This window comes from Anarrhichthys ocellatus, unplaced genomic scaffold (assembly GCF_004355925.1).
Source record: "Anarrhichthys ocellatus isolate YVR2014 unplaced genomic scaffold, GSC_Weel_1.0 scaffold13, whole genome shotgun sequence".
Lineage (NCBI taxonomy): Eukaryota > Metazoa > Chordata > Actinopteri > Perciformes > Anarhichadidae > Anarrhichthys > Anarrhichthys ocellatus.
The window spans coordinates 6,852,280-6,877,420 of NW_022280043.1; the positions used below are offsets into that span (position 1 = coordinate 6,852,280).

Genomic DNA, 25,141 nt, shown 5'->3' on the forward strand with positions numbered 1-25,141 from the left:
TTATATTTTTTTTGGTGGAAATGTCACCACTGACTTGAAACAAACCCAGAAAACAGTATTGCTGCATTGTGAGCAGATACTAATGTCGACAATAATGTACACAGTGATGCATCACAAAATTGTAGATTTTATTGATTGTGCCCTGACTAAACACATGTCACATCTCTCTCTCTCTCTCTCTCTCTCTCTCTCTCTCTCTCTCTCTCTCTCCCCCCCACAGTTTGTCATCATGGCTCCCAGCTGCTCTCCCACTGCTTTTCTTTTTGACACTACCCACCACCACCTCCTGACTCTCTCAGTTTAAATCTCCCTCTGGTTTCCCCTCTCCCACGTAGCTCTGTGATGGGAGCTCACAGCCTAGGTGTATCTGGAGAGAATATCGTTGATCCAGGGCATCAGAGAGCAGACTTTGGTGTAAACACCCGGGTAGTTGGGTTGAGCGCAGCCCTGGCCCCAGGAGACAATACCTTGCAGCTCTCCATTACACACCAGAGGACCACCAGAGTCACCCTGAGCAGGTAAGAGAGAAAAGTTTATTCCTTCCAGCAATGCATCCCATTAAACATGTTTTTCTTTTCTGTGTAATTGTGTGGAAATACCTGACAAGCATCCTTGCCTCCCTCCAGGTATCCAGCGCACACCATGCGGTCAGTGATCATGCCGGGGTAGGAACCATCGCAGTCCTTGTTAGACAGAATGGGGACGTCCACACACTGCAGGTAAAACGGGTTGAACACTGCAGATAAGAACAACAAAAACAGATTCCTTTAAGTATTCAACATGACCATATAATATCAAACCACTGGGGCTATCTCCAAAATGTCGACTTTTGGAGCTTAAAGTGCAGCAATTTGGTTTTAATTTATCTGCCAAGAGTAATAAATGATCCACCACCCTTGAATAGTGAAGGTTTCCTGTCGTTCTTTAGCAACCATAACTAGATAGGCTAAGCTATCAATCTTTAGATTTTTGATTTAGCATTTTATCCAGTATGTATCCACCAAGTGCTTATTTATATTTAGAACCTGGTTTCACTTTGCTTTCAAAAAACTAGATTAAAAAACATAAAGAATTCTGCTGGAGACAAAGTTTTCAAGCAAGTCACAGAGCTGTTAGCATTAGCTTGTGATATGTTAGCTTAGCAACAGCTGATACAATTCTGCTGGCCACAATCCTCATGTTAGCAGATCCATCTAGTCATCGACTAGAAATAAGATAACTGGTTTTGTTTGTCTTGTGTATGTTTTTAGAAAATTATTTAATATATCTTGATTGTTAAAATCACTGTTACATATTGATATATATATATAAATATAAATATCAATAGTCTTTAAATATATGACATTTTCTGTACTCTTCTCTGCCTGGTTAATGTTTTATTTCATAAAAGTATAATTGATCATTTTTGTGATAGCAGCTAGGACTGTCTCTGTTCAAGGTGAGGTGGTCCACTTCTACTAAAACACAATGGGGGAACTTTTATTAGAGGCGTTTGTTATAATGTGTTGTAAATCTATAGAAGACCAGAGTGTCATGAGCAACATTTTGTTGATGACCTTTTAATGTGAAGATTTGCTTCCTCACCTTGATCAGTGTAGATGTTGCCCCATCCAGACACTGTGCACATGTCCCCAGGTGTGGGGCAGGCTTTGGGCAGGGCGACAGGCTTGACGTAATGGTTCACGGTGACGGGGTGCGCCAGCTTCATCAGCATGATGTCGTAGTCCATGGTCTGGTAGTCGTAACTCTCATGCCAGTAGATGGCATCCACTGACATGAACTGCTCCGTGCCCTCGTTCATCCAGATGTGGTTGTCACCCAAGACGGCAATCTGGGAAAAGGGGCTGAAGTGGAGACAAACTTCAACATTTTCATAATCCTCATAAATTAATTCATACAAAAACATTCAATCGTATACACACTTTTGCCAGCAGTGGGCAGCAGAGGCAATCCACTGGTCATTGATGAGGGAGCCGCCGCAGAAGTGGTAGCCAATGTTGAGAGACACCTGCCAGGGTTGAGAATGGGCTTCACACTGGTAGCCACCCACAATCCTATCATCCGTAGGTGCTGCAGCTGTGGTGTAAAAGAAAAACAAAATTTGTCATATTTACAATAGTTACAGTTCTTCTTTACCCTAAAATTGTTGGGCATGCTGCAGATATTCTTTACCTGCAGCGCCCAGGAGCATGACAACAATCAGGCCAATCATCTTGTGGCTGACTCGAGTCTATACGACCAGACTGGATGTGAATGATCTGTCATCCACTGCATTTATACCTGAACTACTCTGTCTTTCCATGCTCTCCCTCCTCCTCCACACCTCCATATCTCCACCCAATACACACCCACCCCCGAATTTCCTACCTCCCTTATCACTGCCCTGAAAAGTAACCTTATCTTTTCATGTGCCACGTTCATCCTTTCAGTTAATAAGTGAGCCACATCTTACATATGTTTGGCCTTGGAGAGTGTTTTCTGTACTCTGTTTTAGACGGATCATTTTCTGCACCTTTCACCTAAATAAATAAATGTGCCTATTCTTTGTATGGGACACACATTTTTAGCAGACACCACACAAAAGTATTGTTTCCAGCCATAACATGTTATTACATATAGGTTGAATACAATAGAAGACAATAACTTATTCTGTACTCATTAGAGCTTAAAGTCTGACACAGAAACAGAAAAAGACAACATTTTAGTTTTCTGCTTCAGACGACAGATGATCTCTTTCTCACCTCTCTTGGCTTTTGTTCAAGTGGAACCCAAAGCGGAGCCAGAAAACAGGACTTTTTTTTTCTTCAACCAAATTATTATTCATAATATATTTGCCATGGAGTCTCTTGGTTAAAAACAACAGTTATTGCTGTAATTTTCTCCTTTTTACCTTAAATTGGCCGAAGCTAAAAGAAGGTTATATAACTGTTTTCAATGTTTGCTGTTGCAGCTTGTCAACAATAAGTGACCCATGAGAGAATCTTAAACAGGTGTTAAATGTGTGAAGACCTTGGTCCATATTTGTAAATGAGGTGCACAGATGACATACAGTAAACACAGGGGGTGTGCTACGATAAGGCAAAAGTGCCCACACACAAAAATGGGGCAGGGAGGCAGGACACGAATGGGGTCAACAGAGAGAGAGGGAGGAGATGAGGACGGGGGTAAGGGGGCAGGGAGGCAGGGGGGGGGGGCGAGCAGAGCGAGGCTGGTGGGATATAAATATGAGCCAAGGTGTGTCCAGGTATCTTCTGATCTTTCACCTGACACCATGAGACTGCTGGCTCTGCTGCTGATGATCGGAGCTGCTGGTAAAGACACACACACACACACACACACACAAAGCCGTACTGTAATGTCAGCAATTTCATAAATGTGATGGAAAGTTGTAGTTAAAGATAACTTTAACACAGATGTGTCTCTTTCTCTGTGTGTGCGTGTGGCAGCGGCAGTTCCCCGAGAAGATGGCAGAATCATTGGCGGGCATGAGTGTGATCCTCACTCTCGTCCGTTCATGGCCTCCCTCAACTATGGTTACCACTTCTGTGGTGGGGTGCTTATCAACAAGCAGTGGGTGCTCTCCGTTGCTCACTGTTGGTACAAGTAAGTATGCATCAATGGAGAAAAGATTACTTTCAAATCTTATTAGCATTATCCTCTCGTTGCCAGGTTGTTTTTGCCATGTGTCTTGTATGATTTTTATGCATTTTTTCCCTTTGAGATGTAGAGAAATATATATGAAACATAATACTGAAAGCTTGTTCTGCTCCCACATTCTAATTGGAATATTTCACTTCCTCTCTCAGTCCCTATGCCATGCAGATCATGCTGGGAGAACATGATATGCGAGTGTTTGAGGGTACAGAGCAGCTCATGAAGACTGAAAACATCATCTGGCACCCTAGGTGAGTAAAAATTGAAGAAACCATTGCATGATTTAGTTTTTGTCTGATTCATTTATTCAGTGCAGAGAAACAGCTACAGTCTAAAGCTTATTTCATTTTTCTGTGTGTGCAGTTATGACTACCAGACTCTGGATTTTGACATAATGTTGATCAAGCTCTTCCAACCAGTGGAGGTGACCGCAGCAGTTGCACCCATCCCATTGCCCACAGGGTGCCCAATGGGGGGGCTCCCCTGCTCTGTGTCTGGCTGGGGCAACACTGCCATCGATGGCGAGGGTGAGTTGATTATAATGCAGTTTGACATGTAGCTCACTCCACTTAAACCTTTCAGCTGCCTAAAATACTCACTAGGGCACCAGATGTTTATTAATCCGCAGATGAGAATAGTCCCCAACAAACCTAATCTTGTTTGAGTGACTTTTGCACAAAAAACAGTGTCCAGCTGTTTTCGTTTTACAAAATGTATGTATATATTTGTTGTATGTTTTTATAGGTTACATATAGATTCACTGATTTTAGATTTAGTAGGAACAAATGGGCTTGGGACTGGGAGTCACAGACAAGCTGGTGAAACGGACGATAACATTATTTAGATTTTCATGACTATTTCTGTTCTGTCTGTTACAGTGAACATGCCCACCCTTCTGCAGTGTTTGGATGTGCCCATAGTGGATAACCGGGACTGTAAGAACGCCTATCCTGACATGATCTCTCCCAGGATGGTGTGTGCCGGATACATGGATGGAGGCAGAGACGCATGCAATGTGAGTTTTACAATAACTTCCAAACACTAACTGGTATTAATTAATTAAGAATTAATCGCATGCTCACGCTTACTTTGTCAGGGTGACTCCGGCAGCCCTTTGGTGTGTGACGGAGAGGTCCACGGCCTGGTGTCATGGGGTCAGGGATGTGCCCTGCCTAACTACCCCGGTGTCTACGTCAAATTGTGTCAGTTCCTTGGCTGGATTGACGACACCTTGGAAGCCAATCCCTGAAGAAATGACCAATTTTCACTTTACTTTTCTTTACTGTTTCGACTGGTTCCCCTCAGTCCCATTTTCTTTAACAGCCCTGACTTTACTTTTCTGTCTTTCTCTGATGCCTTGTCTCCTATGAAGTTTTCTTGCTCATATATCCAAAATCAACACATGTGCTATAACATAGAAAACTAAATAAAACCACTTGGTATATATTCAATTTTCATTTGTCTGTTCACATCCATAATGAGAGAAAACAAAAACACCAAATGAAACTATCGGAGCATAAGTATATGTCAGTTACAGTTTTATTTGTTTGATTTTAATACCATGAAAGACTGTTTGGTGTACTTACATAGAAACATTTAATTATTCACATAACTTATTCATAAGAACAAACTTAAGGAATGGGTTAAATGACGAGGTAGCATTTTTCTAATGTTTCATATATTCACTATATGTGATTGCCCCCCTTCGTTTGTTTATAATATATTACATTTTCAAATATCAAGCCTTTCATTAATTTATATTATTTCATGGAGGCTCAGAAAACAATTTAATTTGAAAGAATCAGTGAAAAATTGTAACAACACTGCTGTACAAGCGCCCGAAAGAATAAATAAGCCATTAAGATAAAAATGCACGGCATGAATTAAACCAAGGTTACACAATAATACATTTATGAGTAAAATAGGTGAAAGTACAGAGAAGAAAAGCCCTCGTTAAGCCTCCTTAATGTATGGATATGAGATTAAAAACTGTATTTTTTTTCAAATAACACAATAAAACTGGTCTATAAAAGGTAGTATGCCTTGCTGTCCTTAGTCCTAAAAAGACCAGCCCGTCTTGTTTTTTTTTTTTGTTTTTTTAAAATATATTTTAAACAAAGGCATTAAAATTGGAGGATTCAACCATCTCTCTCTTGTGAAAAATGTATGCACTTATGCCTATAATATGCATAAATCCTTAGCTCCAGGTGTGTGTTTTTTGTTTTAAGTCACTCTCACTCTCTGAGTGAGGTAATGACAGTGTGATTATTGAACAGTAGGAGGCCTCTGTTAGCAGGTTTCCTGTCAGTCCCGCGCACTCATCACAACTTCAGCAGTGTGGTTGACACACGGTCATTTACAGTTAGACATGACACCAGAAACTATTCTTACATTCAATGAGGACTGATTTCTGGATTGGAGATGTTAGTCCCCAAGTATTTCTCATTTTAATAAAAGAGTCTGTATTTTGTGGAGGTTGCTTTTCTATAAGGACGACATTCTTCTCATCATCTCTCCCAGGTCACATTTGTTTTCTCTGAGCCCTGCTCTCCACACCTCCCCCTCTTTATGTCTTCGTCTCTGTTTGACTGGACTGGAAGGTACGAGCAATGCTGCTCCATCTACACATGAACACAAAAAGAGATCATACTCAAATTCATGTTTCATTTCATGTATCCACTTTCCAGATGAATGAAACAATTCTAGCTGAGACTTGTATTAGATTATGAGTTACCAATGAAGGTTTGAGTAGTACATTTTTACTGGAATTGAGAAGACTGAATGCTTACATAAATGGTCTCAAAGCTATTGCATGGTGGGCATGACATGAGGGTAAAACACTGGGAGTGAAACTAAAGTAGAATCTACTTATCTCCACAGCAAACATTTGGACCTGCCAAAAGCGTCACTAATCGCAGTATTAATTGCTGCATTGCATTGCAATAATTGCTGGAACGGAGGCAGCATTCATTGTCAAAATGTCTGATGTGAAAGGGTCTATGAATAGATTTCATTTAGGAACAATAAAATAACTAGATGGAGGAGTCGGGTTAGCAAGATTCATTCAGAAACAGACTTCTGTGAAACAGTCCACTATAATATATATATACTAAATATCCCTTGTTTACAATGTTCTTTTTATTACTATGCTTTTATTGTATAGACAAACAAATTAAAGGACAAATATGCATAAAGACACGTGCAATTTAAGGTGAAACCTACAAACACATAACTACAAAACAAACTGCACAATCAGTTTAAACAGAGTCTTAACTTTTCATTTTTGTCTGTTTTTTGTTTCTTCTACGTGCTTCATTGCCACTATGAGCCTGCTGACGAGAGAAAACATGTAACAAAGATGCAGCCACCAGCCACTAGGAGGATGAAGGTAAATACAATACTTACTTACTGAAAAAGAAATCACTTTGTTACAGTAACAGTTGACTAAATGTAATTAGTTTCTTTCATCCCTGGCTACTACACATATTCACACTGTAGTTGGTGAGCATACTGTGCATGCATTAACATTCCTCAGAGTTTCTCTGTGGGGAATGGAGAAACTTAACACATCATCATTGAACTGCCAAGAGGTAATACAGCATCAATAGGCATATAGCTTGAGTGTCTGTGGGAACTTACTGAACGGGAGGGGGAGTGTTGGTCCAGTCTTGGTTTCTGATGTTTGGGATTGACTGGAGGGAGATGGACAGTGTGGGGTTGTGCTTTTTTTAGGGAGCAGAGGTGGAGCGCTGCGGTGGGACCTGGGAACCTGGTAATCCAAACTTGAGAACTGTTGAGAGAAAATGTAGGCAGTCAGTGAGGAATTTAAAAAAATAAGGACTCTGGAGGAGTGCATGTTGCAAACTGATACAAAACCTTCTAAATAACTGAACTTCAAGCATGTACTAAATTGAATGAGTTGCAGACGGACACAAACATCAATACAAAGAGTCTGCAGCCATGCTAGTGGTACCAAAGCAATGCGTTGAGCTAAATGCTAATCTCAATATGCTCACATTGACAACTATAACATGCTGATGTTTAGCAGGTAATGTTTACCACGTTCACAATGTTAGTTTAGCACATTAACATCTGCCAATTAGCACTAAAAACAAAGTACAGATGAGGCTGATGCAAATGTCAATAGTTTTGCAGGTATTTGGTCCCAAACCAAAGTATTGGATACATTACATTGCATAACATTGCCCTGATAATGGAACTAGATGAAACGTTAAGGAATCAAAATGGTTATGACAATGAGGGGCACATGAATGATACAAATGTCAACCTCATTGTGGCACAAGGGAAAAGGTCAGGGATCAACAAATTCCTCCTCTGAGAATCACCAATGTCTCCACCAAATGTCATGTCAATCCACACAGTAAGTGTTGAGCATTTTCGTTCTGGACCGAAGTGGTGTACTAACTGACAGACCGGCTGGAATTAAACAAAAAAAATGATCATATACAGAAATGTATTCACACACCTTCCTCAGGGCAGCCATTTCTTTTACCATCAGTTCGATGTCCTCATGGTCCTCCTCCTCTTGTTCCTCCTCCTCCTCCTCCCACTGACCGCTACCTGGCTGGTAGGGCTCGACGAGGATGGACTCTGTTCCTCTGATGTCGCAGCGACAGTATGGGCAGGTGTGGCCAGCTGACTTCTGCGAGATAGTTTTCAACGACAGGTCATCGACAGGGTAATGGAAACACTAAATGAATGTAGAAACCCATCGTCACCCGTTGTCTTGAGAGCAGCTTTGTGTCCTTTGAAGTGTAGTGGAATATGTTGGACTTCTCTTCAAAGAATAAAAGCACCAGTTTTCCGAAAAAGATGAAGGAGGTGGAAACCACCAGGTTCAACAGACTGTAGATTGCGGTTTCCCCCGAATGTAAACCAGATAAAGATGAATTGTCGTAACATTTTACTTTCATTGCTTAAGCATACAGGCTTAGTGTCTCTCCAGGTTTTATGGCGTTCATACATTTTTTATTTTTTTTATTCCTGTAACCACCTCTTTACATTATATACATTCTGTCCATATAGTTGACATGGTTTTTCAGATTGCTCCTTTTATCTATTTGCAGTTTGTCTGACTGATATACGTTAAACTATAAACTATTATTTGGTCTATTTAAAAATCTTTTACTTTCCCACACTGCTTTGTTAATCTTGTAAAATCTTTTGGTAGCTTTTGGGATTCAGCTGCAAATGTGTGCACATGGCTTTGAAATTGTGATTTAGTTCAGAGTTTAAGTGCTTGTGAAGGTCTTTGAGTTGTATTGTAAACTTGCTGTTGATGAGGAAGTGTGGTTGACCACAATCTAGACTAACTTACAACTTTTCCATTGTCTGATGTCCACAAAGCATGTTTTATTTTCTTTTCCTGTCACTCTTTCTCTCTCTCTCACGCACACACGCACACACACACTTGTGAACAAAGTGAATGTGACCGATGCAGTTTGAGGAGGATGTGAGGCTGTGCTCACACAGGAAGTCATCAGCCAAATGTCAGGACATGCTGCTCTGCACCTTTTCAAAGGCGTAAACACCTCCAGAACAGATTGGAGGCTATTGGTTGGCTGACATGAAGCTGTAGCAGCAGTTTTAATTCCGACTGGATGTCTTCTATGTCATTCTAAAAAAGAGGAAGTAGGAAGTCGGGAGAAAAGTGCACACAGGACATGCTGTCCACGTGAAGATAACATTTTCAGACATACTTTTGGGATTTGGTTGCCATCTAAACTGGTCAAATGTGATTGAAGGTAATTGAAGGTCAACCGTATAACACTCATTTACATTTACATAGATGTTATCAGTCCCCGTCTACACTTTTACAGTTGTCTGTTTGCATACTGCATGGCATCTGTCATTGATAGTAATGGTTCACTTCACAGCCCTTTTCTTTTTTTAACCACTGAACCGAGCTTTGTGCTTGTCTTTCCGGTAAGTTATCAAACTATTTGCTCATGCAAATAATTGGTTTAAGATGGTTTAAATGTGGAGTCCACAGCTTTTTGTGGCCTGAATGACCCAATTCACAAGCACAGGTGTGAATATTTCCTGAAATATTCACTGAAGTTTATGTGGAATTGTTACACTTCCTCTTATTTCCTGAAAAAGGAAGTGTAACAATTCCACATAAACTTAATAGAAAGATGTGGATGACATTATAGAACCTTATAGAATTAGCTGTGGTTCATAGTGTTTTTAAAGCAAGACTATGTTCATTTTGATTTTTTTTAAATCGAGGAACGTTTTGCACAGATAAAACCATTTCTCTCCAATTCTTCATTTCAGTGAAACATTTTATGTGGAGATACTGAGAAATTTGAGATTATTGTTTTGAAATGAATATATCAGTCATGTCATTGATTTGTGAGGGTTATCTTATATATTATAAAGAACGTGAACATCACTTTGTTAAACACTTGCATATTTTTGACATAAACTCCAAACCATATTCAAATACAGAAATAAATCTAGTTTAGTCAACCTGACTGTTTCCCTCCACTAAACACACAAAACGGTTAAAGTAAAAGTCTATATAACATGTCAGTAATAAGAAGAAAGCAGCTGAAGACTAGCATGCGTTTTGAAATACTGTACAGTTAGGCTACAATGAGTAGGTGGATGTGGATTCATACCTGCCAGCCTGTAAGGCAGGGTTGGCACAGGAGATGCCCACAGGGCTGGATACGAGTGTCCTTATCCCTCTCTGCACAGATCTTACACAGCTGGAAGGTGCTGCCTATGTCACAGTAAAGCTCATACTGCTCCTGTTGGGTGTTACAGTGGCGGTGTGGATGGATGGACAAGAGAGACAAGACGGAAAACGATGAGAGAACAATCCAGGATATGATTTATGTTATGTCTTGGTAAAGCCTCAGGATCCTGTTGGCAGTTTGATTAATTGATGAAGGGGCATGAAGAGCATCATCTTACTTCTGTAACTTTGACTTTGCCCCTCTGGGCCGGTTCATACAAGCTTGTCACGTCGGGGTTCACATCACGGCCATCTGGGTACAAGTAGCTGCAGGCACAGAAGCACACAGCACTTAGAGAAAAAACACAAACAAAGAAAAAAAAATGAAGCAGAGAGATGTGTGTTTGTCCTGACCAGCCTTCCTTGAAGCCCTGAATGAGTGCCTGATAGAGAGGTGCATTCTGGGGGATGGTCTGGACGATGCTACCTCCACTGGTCACATGGCCAATAGCCCACTGGCCCATTCTTGTGCAGCTCAGGCGAAAGATATAGCTAAGAGAGAGAAATAGATCCTTGTAAATCACACTTGTTTACATGTAGACATTAAAGTTAACAGATGTGTCACTTGATTATTATTTTGTTTTTGGGTGTCCGTTAGTCTTTTGCAATAAGACTGGCTTTGGTCTGCACTTACTTTATTTTCTGTATTTCAGAAATTAATTACAATACAATTCCTCTCATTCTTAAAACAGCTATACTAGTGGTGATTATTATCATGAGCTGCTGAGTTTGATGAGCAATGAAATATATGCCAAAAACTCAAGAGAAAAATAAATGCATGGTACTTAGTAGTAAAAAGCCTCTTCCCAATTTTTTAACTTTTCATAATGAATAGCCAGGTAGTTAAAGATGGAGTGCTGTGTTTCTATGTTGCTTCATGGACCTGATTTCTTACAAATTAGATCAACTGTCAGATTTGAACTCGAGTACTCAACATCCTCCATAGTGCTATTTGAGTTTTGAGCTATGTGTGACATACAGTATATCATCTTCTCCAGGAAGTGCATCAGTCAGAGTTTGTTGCTGTGCTCGTCCTCACCTGCCGGGTTTGTGCAGGTAGTGTTCCAGACGACCTATAACCTGGTCATAGGTGAGGAAGGCCATGTAGCCGGGATGAATCACCGCTAGCTGGTTCCAGTTCCTTATGAGTGACCCCCAGGGCTAAAATGAGAGGAGACTCAGGATGTTCATGACGTTTCATCATTAAAGGAATAGCTCACTGTTGTGGGAAAAAAAGGCTTATGTACTGTCTTGCCAAGAGTTGTTGTAGATGAGAAGATACCTCTCTCATGTCTGTACATTAGATGTAGAGCTACAGTTAGCTTAGCTTAGCATGAAAACTGGAAACAGGGGGAACCAGCTAGCCTGGCTCTGTAACAAAATCTGCCTACTAGCACCTCCAAAATTGACTAATTGACACATCACAGCTTGTTTGTTTAGAATTGTACAACAAATGATGGCCGGACTATTTCTTGGTGCAGATATGAGAGATGTAACCATCTTCTTAACTCTTGGCAAGAAAGCCACTGAGCGTATTTACCAAAATGTTAAACTATTTCTTTAAGAAATCAGTTTAATATTTTTGATTGGAATATTTCAACCTACCTGAAACAGTCTAGTGAAGATGTCAAACTCAAACACAGTGATGTGGTCATTACAGGTGAGATCTATTGTTGACTTTAGGGCCATGGACTCCATCCCTTCCTCAAATGTGTGTACACTCCGCAGCTGCTCTTTGAACCTATGCCACTGCACTACACACCTGTCAGAGCATAATATTAGCAGATAGCAAATGTAGACACACAACTCGGCAGCAAAAATTAAATTACCCACACTCACTTGTTTCCAAATGAACGCATCCAAAACTCTGCAGCCTCTGTTTTAGTCACCCTGTAGGCGTCACCCTGAAAACCGCCCCTTGGAAACATGGCCCTCAGCTCCCAGAGCATGTGACTGAACAGCAAGGACAGTTTGGTCAAGTTCCTCCTGAGAATGTAAAACACAGCAGACTTTCAGTTGCTGATACAGAAATATAAATGATATAATTTGTTTGGACATGTCAACATTTTTTCTGGCCCTGTGGTGTTGAAATACATTTGATCTCTTATACAAATACATAAGACCATCTTGTGGGCCAATAACTCATTTGTTTCAAACTGATAAACGTCATCTCACACACCTCCTTATAGTATTCTCTTACAGTTCAAGTGTCAAAGGCCTGGTACATTTGTATCTGCAGAAAAATCCTTAGTCTTTTTTATTTCAACTCATGTTTATCTCTTGCATTCTACTTGTATGCAAGAGATAAACTATCTTAGAGTTAAGACTCCAACTTGCACTGTAGGTGCAGGTGAAGTCATGTTTGTCTAACCAAGTAAGTATGTTCAGCAATGACAACTGTGGTAAAAACTATACGCATTGGCTATGAATGGATTGTGTAGAGATTAAAATAAATAAGTTAAGATACAATTCTACAACCACCTTTTCTTTAGAGAAACAAAGCTCTAACTGTTGTTCATTTGATACTCTACTCATTCTTTCCAGTTGAAACAAGCATTGCTGATACTTTCCATAGATACACACACAGACAAACGCAAACACACACAACAGGTAGTCCAGCGAGCAAACAGGATGCTCTCTGCTGCATGCTTGTCTGTAAATACCACAAAATGTTCCAGTGGCCAGTGTGCCACTTCAGACCAGTCTTTATCAGTATTTACTGAACTCTCTTTCCAGGCTCTACTAGGCTTATTACATATATGATTTTAACATTCTATCAATTGTTCTTATGCATTTTTCAACATTTCCAAATTTTAGCTTTGAAATTTCAAGACGCAGAACCTAAAGCTAGCTCTGAGTGACCCTCACTTTTAACATTAATGCTCATATGTCCTAGATTCAAATCATTTCTGCATCCTAAAATCCATTGAGATTTAATATCCGTGTTTGTTTGGTAAAAAGTTGTTTTGCATTACATGACAACATGTTTTAACTTGAATTAACGTTAAAAAACAACACCCTAAACACAATGAGTACACTAAGATAATAAAAATGCTAATCAAATATTCATGAGTCAAAATGAAACATAAAGTTAAGCCCGCTAGAGCATAGCCAGTTACATCTTTTAGGTGAAATGTGTAAATTTGTAAAAACATAAGCTTAATTTTCATCTTTAATAGTAACATAATATGATCTATTAATCGACTTATATGTGTGTTTCTTATGTTGTTTCTGCTCACAATTCTAGTTGCATGTTTAACCGGAGTTTGCACATTTGCATGTGTTACATCAATTCCAGTCAGAAGAGGTTGAAGCCAGTGTGTCACTTCATGAAACCTTCCACTGTCACTGCTTCTGTCGCCAGCATCAGATGTATCTCACTTCTGTTTTTAACTTCACATGATAGAAAATTCACTTACTAATGGGAGACTAATATTTTTCACCATCCAGCTGTCAATGTTTTTAGAAATAGACTAAGTGCCTGCAGCTTAGTGGCCTGAGTCGGTGGGAAAACAAGCAGTAGAAAAGAGCACATTGTAGCAAGATGTTATAAAAAATACAAAAGACGATATTTACAAAATTTGCCGTGCATTTAACCACATTACACATTAAAAACTATGTTTGCCACATGACTGCTCATGCAGACCTGGCTGCGGTGGGAAGGCCATCTGCTATTATGTGAAAGATGACGTAACAAATATCTAAACATATCTGATTTGCAGATCTTGTCTGTAACAATTTTCACACAGTGTGTGTAGTAGAGTAAAATTGTCTCAATTGGATGGACGGACAGATGTAAAAATATAAGAAAGAGATATAGTCCTGAATTTAGGCCGCAAGCAGGTTAGAAGATACAGTAAAAGATGTCTGTTTAAAGCCAGACAGTCTCTCTCCCAAGCTGCTCACATACTGAGGTTGCTTTTGCCAAGTTTCCTCCCAATTAGCATCACAAAGATGCAGGTTTGGCCCTTTTTCCATCTTTGTCATTAGTAGTCCCAACAAGAGACGCAGACGCAGCCCAAACTCCAAATAAAAAAGTCACTCTTTTTAAGCTGCTCCAAAATATCCACTTTAGCCAAACAGCAAATTTAATGAATATTGTCATTTTTTCTTTTTCTCTGGCACACAGTGAAGTATTTGACTTGTGGGAACCGGGGAAGTTATTTAATTAAGCGCTTCTATATATAGTGTAACATAGTTATTTGAGTTAATTTAATTATTTAATTTAGTGTTAGACGCGGCTTCTATCGTAACTGTCAGCTATTAGGTTATGACTCTTTACGTTGTGCAAATAAAGAGGACTATTTTTGGATTCTCTTACTTTTGTTTAAAGAGCATTAGCTGCGTAAAGAGCCCAAGAGATCGCAGAAAGTTTTTGGTTTTAATTGTTCCGGTTGCGAGGTCTCCGACATTTCGTTTGTTTGAATGGGATTTTATTTGTGGCGCTCAAAGATTCCAAGCTCTTCACAGAAAATATTTCCCCGTTATTCTGGGTAATCCACAGAGTTATTATTATCGGAAACACTGTTTCTGGAAATAAATGTTGCTGTTTAAGAATGTAGTTTTACTTCAGTAGAAATCAGAGACCGATATCTCAAAACCTGAGCAAATAAAACAAAAATGGCTCGATAGTGTCAGGAGAGTCAGACAATGCAGAAAGATGTCTTCCGATGTTTTTTCCGAACAGTCCAAAACTAGAATTACCGCCTTGCAGTTGTATGCTTCCGCCAAACAATCAAGTTGCAGTTTGAATTCATGTCTGTCCAAAATGTCATAATTTGTTCCTATTAGACATTTGTCTGAAATTGAGTTTTGGCCAAAAATGTGTTTTGTGAAGTCACCGTGACCTTGATCTTTGACTATCAAATTCTAATCGGTTCATCCCTAAGTCTAAGTGGACTTTTGAGCCAAACTGTAAATAATTCTCTCGAGGGGGCTACTGAAATATTGCGTTCATGTGAATTGGAGAGACGTGAGGTCACAATGACCAGTCCAGGTCCTGAGATATCGCATTCCTGAGTTAACGCCGTCGCCGGTGTTCAGATCTATGACTGAGACAATGAATTGATAATCAAAATTGTTGCTGATTAATGTTCTCTCAAGCAACTAATAAGTTAATTGTTTCGTGATTGATGTTTTGTACTCCAAAATGGGAAACAACATGGGACAGAACATGACTCTTATAAAATGAATGATTACTTTATCATGAGCAATGCTCAAAAGGCCAGAGGATAAAGGACGCAATCATTACAGAATGAATCAGGCATTTGATTAGATAATTATATATATAATATTTATTTATTTATATATGTATTTATATAAGTATTTATTTTCTTTTGTAAAGATGTCAGCCAGGGTCCGTCTTACCTGTAGCTGGACGTCTCCTCAAACATTTTCTCCCGTCCCTCTTTAAACAGCAGCAAAGCTCTCTCCGTCTTATCCAGCAGGTTTCTGACATGGACCCTCAGGTACTTGACCTCATCTCCCCGGAGCACCTGGCCGCCTGCCACGCTGAGGCCTCGGTAGGGCTCCCAAACCTTTGTGAGCAGTGTTGTTGTCTCCGATAACAACTCTGGCAGGTATGGTGGACTGTTCCTCAGGCCCAGCCGGGGATTAGTGCACAGCTGGCGGAGCTTGTCCAGTCTTTTGAGGGCCTTGTCCACCAGCCGCAGGTCTCCACTGGTGGGGGGCTGGGAACTCAATTTTGGGGTCAGGGAGCCTGCTGAACTTGCTGCCGCCATCATTCTGCTCTTGTGAAGTGATGTGAATCAAAAATAACTTCAAAAGTCAGTCTGGCCCTGTGTAAGGGGACGTGACAATAAGTAATAATGGTCCTACTGTTTTGAGAGATGTGAAAGCTCTCTTTTGAATATGTGAAGGTTTATAAGCAAAAATAGGAGCAGCTATTCATACTGGCTTAGGTTTTAAGATGGTATTTATTATCTTTACAGTGATTTTTGTGAGTTCCCAGCTTCATCTGAAAAACACATCTTAGCCTCCTCATACAGCATCCATGCTTGATCCATATGATAATAATCCAACAGTATTACATCATCAAACAATGGATGGCACGTTTGATTACTGCATCTCTAAAAATGCATTAGAAGCTTAGCCTTTTGGCGCCAGAGATCCACTCTGGTCCGTTTGTAGCCTCTCACTCCTCAGTCAGGTCTTCAAAAAAATACAAAAATATGTTTACAATATAAAAGAGGCTGTTTTTAAAAAGACTTTCACAACATCAACAATATAACACAAGAGGCCAAGAATGAGAAAGAGTGAACTGAAAACAAAGGAAGGGAGGGCCTGACACTGATACTCAACTCTGAAACTGTTTTAACTTCTACCATCCCAACTCACTCCACCCCTACATATTCAGCCTATCTAGCACACTTACCGATATTCATCATGCGCACAGCTCGGCAGCACAGCAGTCCCACACAGTCAGGGTCAACAGAAAAGAGACCACTATTTACATCACAGTGGAAACATGTCCTCTGTCATTGGCTAAAATGTTTCTGCTTCTTCTTTGTTTCTCTTTCTTGATGTCACCCTCGCGTTCTCTCTCTCTCTCGCTCTCTCTCTCTCTGCACCCTTTGATTGGTTTCCTGGTTGCAGCCAGCCAAACAGGTCTGTTTTCTTTGCTGGAGTGCAAGAGAGAGAGAGCGAGAGAGAGAGAGAGAGAGAGAGAGAGAGAGAGAGAGAGAGTGACATCAAGAAAGAGACACAAAGAAGAAGCAGTATGAAAGACAGAGAGGTGAGAACTCATACCTTAACATTAGAATCAAAGCGGTGACTAAAGTAGCACGTGGTATCCAGACAGCAGTCAGACTACTTACTAACTGACAGTATGCCTGCGTTCAAAGGAAAGGTCACCTCCAACAGTTGGCATGTTAAAAAGAACCACCATCTTAACCTATCAGCAGATTAAATGGATTTAGTTTGCATTTCACCAGAATTTTTGCTGCAAAGTCAGTCTGTCAGTACATCCACAATTTTGGTTCATACTTAAATATTTTAATAACTGTTGGATGGATTGCAATGAAATTGTGTCCAGACATCTATGGTCCCGAGAGAATGAATTCTGGTGACGTTGGTGACGTTGGTGACGCCACCACGTGGTTGACATTTGTGGTTTGAATGAATTGTATTTATTTTATTATTATTATATTCAAAATAAATGTACTTGTATATTATACCTATATGAGCCTTGATATATAACAATAAATATTTATCTTTTACATGCAAATTAGTTATCGCATTAGCATGGAAAATGATGGGTAAACCATGGTGTACGGTGGTTTTAAAAAAGTGTCTCTATATTCACCTATGGACTACACTTCAAATATAAATCAATCTGAATTTACAGTGTAGGGCTCATCATTAATAAATGTGGTCATCTAAACGAGGCCAGATGACTGAATCTGTACTCGTTTAAATATGCAATTGTTGTTTGTTTTTTAATATGTTACTTAAACATAGTTTTCTTTTTAGTTATTCTTTTCAGGCTTTGTGGGAAATTTTTTTAATTTATTTTTTTTTAAAGGGTAAAATAAAGTTGTCTGCTCCGCGTTCATTGACCAGAAGATGGCAGTGGTGCACTTCCAGCCGGCATGACAGCCTCCACTGAAAACCAAGTAGTAGATCCAGAATGACCAGCCAGATATGTTTTCCCTGAATATAGAACTACAGGCAGCTTTTCCTACATTGTATTTATGGCAAACCTTTTTGTATATATTGATGCCTTCAGCGCTGTATCCAGTTATCTTTAGTCAAAGTCAGCTTTATTGTCAATTTCTCAATATGTACCGAACATACAGAGGAGTTGAAAAAACGTTTCTCTCCAGTCCAACATATAAAGTGAATACAGATAATATGTGCAAATAGATAAAAAAAAAAAACATTTGAACAACATATATATTAAGAAAAACTATCATTCTGTATTTAGCAGCAGTCAGACATAGGGAGTCTTAAAAGAGAGGAGGGAGAGAGTTCAGCTTCCTAACAGCCTGGTGGACGAAGCTGTTTGAAAGTCTGGTGGTGCGAGCACGGAGGCTCCGGTATCTTCTCCCAGAGGGCAGAAGGCTGAAGAGACTGTGTGAGGGGCGGCTGGAGTCGCGCACAATCATGGTGACTTTGCGGGTGAGGCGGGTGTCATATATGTCCTGCAGGGAGGGGAGTGAGGCACCAATGATCCTTCCAGCTGTGTGCACTATGCGCTGCAGGGCTTTCCTGTTGTAGTCAGTGCAGCTTCCGCCCCACACAGTGATACAGTTTGTCAGGATGCTCTCAATGGTGCCTCGGTAAAAGGTGCACATGATGGGTGGGGGTGTTCTTGCCTTCTTTAGGTTGCGGAGAAAGCTTTACACATCCATGGTGCGACTTCCTTTTCTGCTCAGGACGCCATTACTCCCCTGTATCTGTATATGAAATAGTTCTTTGCGGCTATAGGCCTATTAGTTTTCTGAACAATGTATTGAGAACTTTTAATCTAACCTAAATAGTCTTATCATATATCTTTTGATTATATTTTCATTCAACAATTTTACAAATTCAATACATTTGGAATATATTTTAGTTATTGTTTTATTCCTCTAGGGGGGATTTAGATCAACTCTGCTTCAGCTCAAATAAATACCTTATTAATATCCTTTTCAGCAGTAGTTGGACTATCAAGTAAAACTACATATGTATTAACACCAGAATGTACACATTCTTCATGTAGTAAATAAAAGTACAAAAATTGTCCATTTCAAAGTGTGTTAATATGGAGAGTGCATTGTAAGCAATAGTTGTTGTTTTTTTGTTATTGAACATTTTCATTGAAGGAATATTCATATTTTGTGTATAATTTTTGATTTTGTTTCAATGTCGTAGGTTGGAAAAGCTACATGTTTAGTTTTTGTCTAAACACTCATCCGCCCCCGGCAGTAGCGGCTTCACCTCCTGCCAGGAGCAGAGCCTCCCCTCGGTATCCCGCCAGACCCTACTGGGAACCAACACCGTCACCATGCTGCTGGGGACCCAGACCGTGTTGCTGGACCCGCTGAGGGAAAGTAGGCATGGGAGAACCAGAACCAGGAGCAGGGCAGGCTGACAGACCCCTCTGTGGTAAAATAAGAGGTTTTCTAAAGGGAATCTGATGCTCGGCAACACTACCGCTTTTTTCCACAGTGATCGCAGAAATCAACACAAAATTTAAGTTTGTGGTAACTGTAACAATTCCTTTAGCGCTAATATCAGGCCAACATTTGAATTAGCAATAAATAATTAGAATGAGAGAACTGACAACCTTTGCTTCAACATCCATAAGAGGGAGACACTAACTCAGTCACAATTTAGCCAATGACGTGTTGTCACTGAAATCTGATTATTTTACCCATTTAAATGTCAGTGTCCAGCTTATATCCCCTTAACTAAAGAGCACATTATGTGCTTTAAATAATACTTTACAATCGTATGACTCAACTCAACATAAATAGGCTTCCTGCTGGATTTTCTCCAGTTGTTCATGTTGCAGTAGCCCCGCCAACGGCTGCAAAAGACAAATGTCAACGCTACTTGCGCAGCAGCCAGTGAGAACAATAGTTTGCTCTGTATTGTTGAAATGTAGTTTCATTCTTTGGAGAAGTATAGTATTTCTTAATGCTTCGTTTTGTTCTAGGTTCACCTTTTCTCTCGCGGCACAAGAGGGCCTCATGCTACCTCTTCATCTGTGCCAGAGATGACTCTGCATTCATTATGCTGCAGTGTCTCAGAAAACTGAGCCACTAAATATTAATATTGATATGGGGATACTTCTGTTTACATACTGCATATGTGAATGTTCTTTAAGCTCATCAAACCTCAGTCAGTGTCTCATTCATTAAGCAATGACCTCTGTCAAGTGTGTGTTCAGGGTAAGACTGGCCGTTAAAGAGGTAGGCCGTGTTTTTCATAAACAATGATACTTAATGCCAGAGGAGACCCTAATGGTTGAGTGCATTGACAGCTGCAGAGCATGTTTGTGCAGTATCTGGGTGTTTTAGGGACTTTAGACACCAAGTTTGACTTTCCGTTGCCAACTCCACACTTGAGTGGAAAGAGGAAAGTCCCAAATTGACCCTGGTAATCAGACCCTGCTCTGAGGGTGGAGTAGGATAAGGTTAAAGACAAGGAGGTAAGGTGTTATTTGTGTGTGTGTGTGGGTGCATATGCATGCTAGTATATGCACATTTATGGGTTGTATGAGTGTTTGTGATCCGGTAACATGGCCACATGCAGGGCAGCAGTGACATGGCATCAACTGTTCAGTCGGTTTGGATAGGGCATCTTCTCTCTGCATGTATCCCCGTTTAATTCTCCTCATTCCTACTTTTGGGAGTGCAAGTTCAGCTCTGAGTCTGTATCCAGGTGGCATATGTACAACCTGAGGCAACATATGAGCTGACTGACACACTGCACATCCAATGCAGTGCAATTTGCAAATTCTGTCCTAATCAATCTAGAATTAATCGTAAGGCTTACTTCAGCTTTCATATCTTGTTTCTTTACAATGTAGCCTAATGAGTTCACAAATTTGCACAAATGCAGAAAATTGAGCATTTGTGGGTAAAGCATACAGAAAGCTGTAATGTATAGAAGAGTACAATCAGTTGTAATGTAACAGTATCTGTTCTATACTGTAAAAACACGGGTGTGGAGGCTGAGACATGAACAAAATAACATTAAAAAAATCCTTTCCATGACATCATTAAGAGGGCACAGAAAAGTTCAGAGAGGAAGTTTACCTTTCAAAGCCTTTCTGTTTTTGATACTCTTTGTCTATTGATCTGACGTTAACACATAAATGGTAATATGCCCAATTTCATAAAAAAAAGTACATGTAACTCTGCACATTACATGTTGTTGAAGTCCGTATTTCCATGTTGCATGCTCTGGTATAAGGTGGGACAGAAATACACTTTATAACATTACCTGCAGAATTTCTCCGTTACATGCAACTGTATTTTAACTGCTCATCAAGTCTTGAAATAGCTACATTGAATTACAATTTAATCTAGAAGCTTTTATTTATTAACACGACTGAACAATTCAAAGCGGTGAAAAATTGAAAGAAAAAAGAAAATTACAAAGGAAAATTTAAAAAAAAGTGTGCCTTGTGAGCATGGCTGAGAATTTCAATGAATTTATGTTGTCCATGTTGACAATTAAGAAACAACATGCAGGCAGGGTAGCCTGCTTCTGTAGGCTACAAGCCCAAAAGCCCAAAGCATCCGAACCGAGAAAAGCATCGATCCTTGAACTTCTTCAGAAATTCAGTATTAGATGTTTTCAACTTGCATGCAAAGCAGACAGATGTGAAAGAGTTCGGAAATGCAGAAATTATTTTGAATTCAACGAAGTGTTTTCTCTTTGCCCTCCTTCACTCAGTTTAATTTGCCCTCAAATCGAAACAGAGCGATTACAGCGCTGAGAGGGAAAGCACCGCACTCATTAAAAGCAGATCAGCCCTATCGCAGCTGCTGCACACTACCTGCAGTTGTTAGGTGCGCTGGGATACACATTATCTACACTAAACTTCTATTTGCTCTTTTTCGAAAATACATTTGCGTAAGAGTCAATTACTTTGAACGCTTATCTTAAATACACCAGTGACACAAAAGGAAACAGATTGATGCCCATTTGATTTCGTGGGGATGGAAAAAAAGCGCACTATTGGCCACTTTGGATTGGACTGATCCCATCACCAAACTGTCACTGAACGTCGAGAAGTTTCCTTCACGCGCACACACCTGACACTTCTTCAGATCCTGAGCGCCTCGTCCCCGGTTGATGCCGAGGATCATGACCATGAACGGTGACCACCAGTCGGTTGCCACCGCGCCGCTGGATCTGCGCACCACTACCCGAGAGCGTGGGAGCCCCGGGTCGAGGACTCCGGACTGCAAAGGTCGCGCTAAGGGCTCAACTGCACCTTCAGCGTGCACAGGAAAAGACAGATTGGAAATACACTGCTCCGCGGTCAGAAGCGCACCGGACCCAGAAGCCGGCGCTGCTCGTAAACGGCCAGCGGACAATTCTTCCTCCAGGCTACCTTTAAGGAAACGCCCGATTATTGTCGTGCCGGAGACCCAAACGCAGTCAGCGGTTTTACCAGAAAGCGGAGATCGCCTTTCTCGTGCAGTAGATACGGACTTCACATTACGAGGGAGGTATACCGGTCGTTTGGAAAGAGCCGCGAATGAAAGCAGGGTCGACGCAGCACCAGTAACTCTCAGCCGGGTAGAAGAGGCAGGGCAGAGTCCAGATCGATATCCCATTCGCTTCCTGCACCCGCTTGATTACGGTAAGTGTTACTGACCAACATTCAGTCTATTACCCGAGCACCCAATAACTTGTTATTTTCTTGAATTTTTTTTAGGCTCAGAGGCTATATAACAAGAATCGTTTTTGATCTTTGTTACACCACGACGTTTTGCATTGAGTTCTATAAAGTACTCATCTGAAGTGATCTGAAGTGGGTTATGTGATTTCTAAGAAAGTCATTATTATGTATGGCCGAAATAATCAGGGTGGGACATGTGCATAGATAGAGGGTCTCTCTGCACCCTGTTGAATGGTGAGACTAAGTTAAAGACAACATGTAGCTGTCAAAGGCAGATCATGGCGCAACCTGTAGGGGCTCTCTAAAGATTTGTTTTTGGTATAAATATACATTTGTTTGTATCACTACCCCCCCCCTTCTTCAATACATTTGGTCACCAGTGTGTCACAGGTAGAAGAAAATACAGTAGAGTAGATGCAGCAGCAGCTGCTGAATCAATGAGAAAATGTCCCGTCAGCTATTCTCCTGCACTGATTAAGTAGCTCACTGGGTCAACTCATAACTGAATACTACACATACACACCTACATGCACAGTTGCACTTCCATATTACAAAAAATGACTTGTTTGTCAGTGCAGCCTTTTCATTTGTATATGTATCTTAATCATTTTCCTCTTCCTCTCTTCCACCTTTTATGTCTTTTATTTACACCTCTCTCTCTTTCTGTGTCATTCCTGCGCAGGTCCACTGTACTGTTTGCCCCCTGTCCCCGAGTTGAACCACCCTCTGGCCCACCAAGCCGAAAGCCTGCTGACTGGTATTGCTCTGGCTACACGTCAAGATGAAGACGGAGACACGTATGTTAATATCTTTAAACTGGCTTTGGCTGGAAGTTATGTCACATATCCAAGTCACGTATGCATACAGTAAGCTTAGAAGATTGCTGTGATTCATACAACTACAACTTATGAATTTTTATAATTAGTGCATTTTAGTCAGACGGCTGTGTTGACAGTCGAAACTTGGCACAATTCTAAGATCTGAAAACTTACTACAGTCATAAACTTTCATTGGATTTCCGTCAGATTTAGAGCATTCATTGTCATTTTCTTTAGACGGACCCAGCTCACATCTACACCTGTAGAGACCAAGAGTTTGATTGAGATTTATACCCTAAATTTAACATACAAAATATAGTTAACTTCTTGGAACATGATACATGAATCGTGTATCTTTCTGTAAAGCTGCATTCTCAAATTTGTGAACCAATAGGCCTTTACCACAGCAGACATTTTAGCTTGTTGGAGTTAAACATGTCCCAGTAAGCCATCATGGTGGAACAGTGAACCAGCAAAGCACAATATCATGGGCAACTGTGGCTAAGTGGATAGCAGGGCCGTCCTTCAATCAGAGGATCGGTGGTTTGATCCCTGGCTCCGGCTCTGCTAGTCGCATGTTTATGTGTCCTTGAGCAAGACACTTAACCCCAAAATAGCTCTAGAAATGTGATAGAATCTGAATTGTAAGTTGCTTTGGATAAAAGCGTCTACTAAATTAATGTAATGTATCAGGACCCAGCAACCGTCATCATTAATTCTTATCATTCACACCTCAGCTTTTCCTACTGTGACATGTTAAAATGTCCTGAATGAAGAAGTCCTGTGACATTTCAGTCTGCATGGAAGCTCCTTGCCAGTCAATGCAGATCCGCTCTCTGGGGGCCTGACACTTTCACTACTTGACCTCTCTTCTCAAAGGGCAACCAATACCATTTTCGTTAAAAGTCAATATAAGTCAATGAAATTGGTAACATAAATAACAAGTCAATTTGTCAAAACGATTCACAGGGCTGGACCCAGACAACGTCTAACGGTCTTACCTCATAAAGAAATCTTTTTGCGTTGCGCAACCTGGAAGTGGTTTGTGAGATGCCTGTAATATCATCTCAGATTATTTGTTTTGCAATCTGTGACACACCTGGTTTTGTATATTGAACAGGTACAGTCAGCCCCCCACTTCATCCACCTAAATTCTTTACTGCTGTTTCACTTCCTGTCAGGGAAACTGGTTCAGTTCAACCTGGAATGATTCGTAAGTGGCAATGGAGACTTTGATCTAACACAACAACCTGGAACCTGTAGCACTTGAATCAGAGCTTCTTGAATAAATAGGCATTGCATGGATGAGATAGTGTGTGTCTTAACCAACCTTTCATTTTAAGTATCTCAGGGCGTAGGATGGGGGGTTGAGAATGAGAACACTGTAGAGGACACTGGAAGAGTTCTCGAGACTATTAATGCAAATGTTTAACTTTAACGCATGGTTACTTTACTTTGTCTAAAGTTTTAACACCCACCCGCCCACACACAAACTGAAATGTCAAACTCATATGAGAACACACACACACACACACACAC

General features: G+C 40.4%; 4 protein-coding genes across 8 annotated transcripts in view; 2 read left to right on the plus strand and 2 right to left on the minus strand.

Moving 5' to 3' along the window:
- Positions 1–220: 220 nt before the first annotated feature.
- On the minus strand, positions 221–2,273 carry LOC116386617 (trypsin-2-like). Its single transcript, XM_031852992.1, has 5 exons — positions 2,173–2,273; positions 1,923–2,076; positions 1,585–1,844; positions 600–736; positions 221–510 (listed from the first exon to the last, which is right to left on the minus strand). Exons 1-5 carry the CDS (start codon positions 2,210–2,212, stop codon positions 358–360), a joined length of 744 nt encoding a protein of 247 aa, XP_031708852.1. The 5' UTR covers positions 2,213–2,273; the 3' UTR covers positions 221–357.
- Positions 2,274–3,255: 982 nt separating this feature from the next.
- LOC116386700 (trypsin-like) lies at positions 3,256–5,105 on the plus strand. The gene is made up of 6 exons (XM_031853139.1): positions 3,256–3,311; positions 3,447–3,603; positions 3,807–3,905; positions 4,018–4,181; positions 4,533–4,669; positions 4,751–5,105. The coding sequence occupies exons 1-6, from the start codon at positions 3,272–3,274 to the stop codon at positions 4,901–4,903; spliced, it is 750 nt and encodes a 249-aa protein (XP_031708999.1). The 5' UTR covers positions 3,256–3,271; the 3' UTR covers positions 4,904–5,105.
- On the minus strand, positions 4,621–17,005 carry cblc (Cbl proto-oncogene C, E3 ubiquitin protein ligase). Of its 5 annotated transcripts, XM_031853137.1 has the most exons (12): positions 16,815–17,005; positions 15,788–16,591; positions 12,260–12,406; positions 12,026–12,182; positions 11,460–11,581; positions 10,775–10,912; positions 10,600–10,687; positions 10,302–10,433; positions 8,141–8,317; positions 7,294–7,444; positions 6,928–6,983; positions 6,246–6,275 (listed from the first exon to the last, which is right to left on the minus strand). In XM_031853137.1, exons 2-11 carry the CDS (start codon positions 16,162–16,164, stop codon positions 6,976–6,978), a joined length of 1,497 nt encoding a protein of 498 aa, XP_031708997.1. In that variant the 5' UTR covers positions 16,165–16,591; positions 16,815–17,005; the 3' UTR covers positions 6,246–6,275; positions 6,928–6,975. The 5 variants fall into 5 exon arrangements, with proteins under 5 accessions (XP_031708995.1, XP_031708994.1, XP_031708993.1 ...); XM_031853135.1 differs by lacking the exon at positions 6,928–6,983 and having other exon boundaries at positions 4,621–6,275; positions 15,788–16,165; XM_031853134.1 differs by lacking the exon at positions 6,928–6,983 and having other exon boundaries at positions 4,621–6,275; positions 15,788–16,170.
- A 3,766-nt stretch (positions 17,006–20,771) lies between these two features.
- The window catches only part of bcl3 (BCL3 transcription coactivator), an 18,990-nt gene continuing 14,620 nt past the window's right edge, over positions 20,772–25,141 (plus strand). The window contains exons 1-2 of the mRNA XM_031853374.1: positions 20,772–22,745; positions 23,467–23,581. Coding sequence (XP_031709234.1) covers positions 22,232–22,745; positions 23,467–23,581 — 629 coding nt within the window. The 5' untranslated portion in view covers positions 20,772–22,231. The remainder of the gene's footprint in view (positions 22,746–23,466; positions 23,582–25,141) is intronic.

Bases quoted from the DNA above. Each gene is read 5' to 3' on its own strand.
- cblc (XM_031853135.1), bottom strand. From the start codon at position 16,164: ATGATGGCGGCAGCAAGTTCAGCAGGCTCCCTGACCCCAAAATTGAGT. The intron at 10,913-11,459 runs GTGAGGACGAGC...TCTCTCTCTTAG, and splicing joins TACCTGCACAAACCCGGCAG to CTATATCTTTCGCCTGAGCT. The intron at 6,276-7,293 runs GTAAGTTCCCAC...GTTCATGTGTAG, and splicing joins AACACTCCCCCTCCCGTTCA to ATGGAGCAGCATTGCTCGTA.
- LOC116386700 (XM_031853139.1), top strand. From the start codon at position 3,272: ATGAGACTGCTGGCTCTGCTGCTGATGATCGGAGCTGCTG. The intron at 3,604-3,806 runs GTAAGTATGCAT...TTCCTCTCTCAG, and splicing joins GTTGCTCACTGTTGGTACAA to TCCCTATGCCATGCAGATCA. The intron at 4,182-4,532 runs GTGAGTTGATTA...TGTCTGTTACAG, and splicing joins CACTGCCATCGATGGCGAGG to TGAACATGCCCACCCTTCTG.
- LOC116386617 (XM_031852992.1), bottom strand. From the start codon at position 2,212: ATGATTGGCCTGATTGTTGTCATGCTCCTGGGCGCTGCAG. The intron at 2,077-2,172 runs GTAAAGAATATC...TTTACACCACAG, and splicing joins CATGCTCCTGGGCGCTGCAG to CTGCAGCACCTACGGATGAT. The intron at 1,845-1,922 runs GTGTGTATACGA...TCTCCACTTCAG, and splicing joins GCTGCCCACTGCTGGCAAAA to CCCCTTTTCCCAGATTGCCG.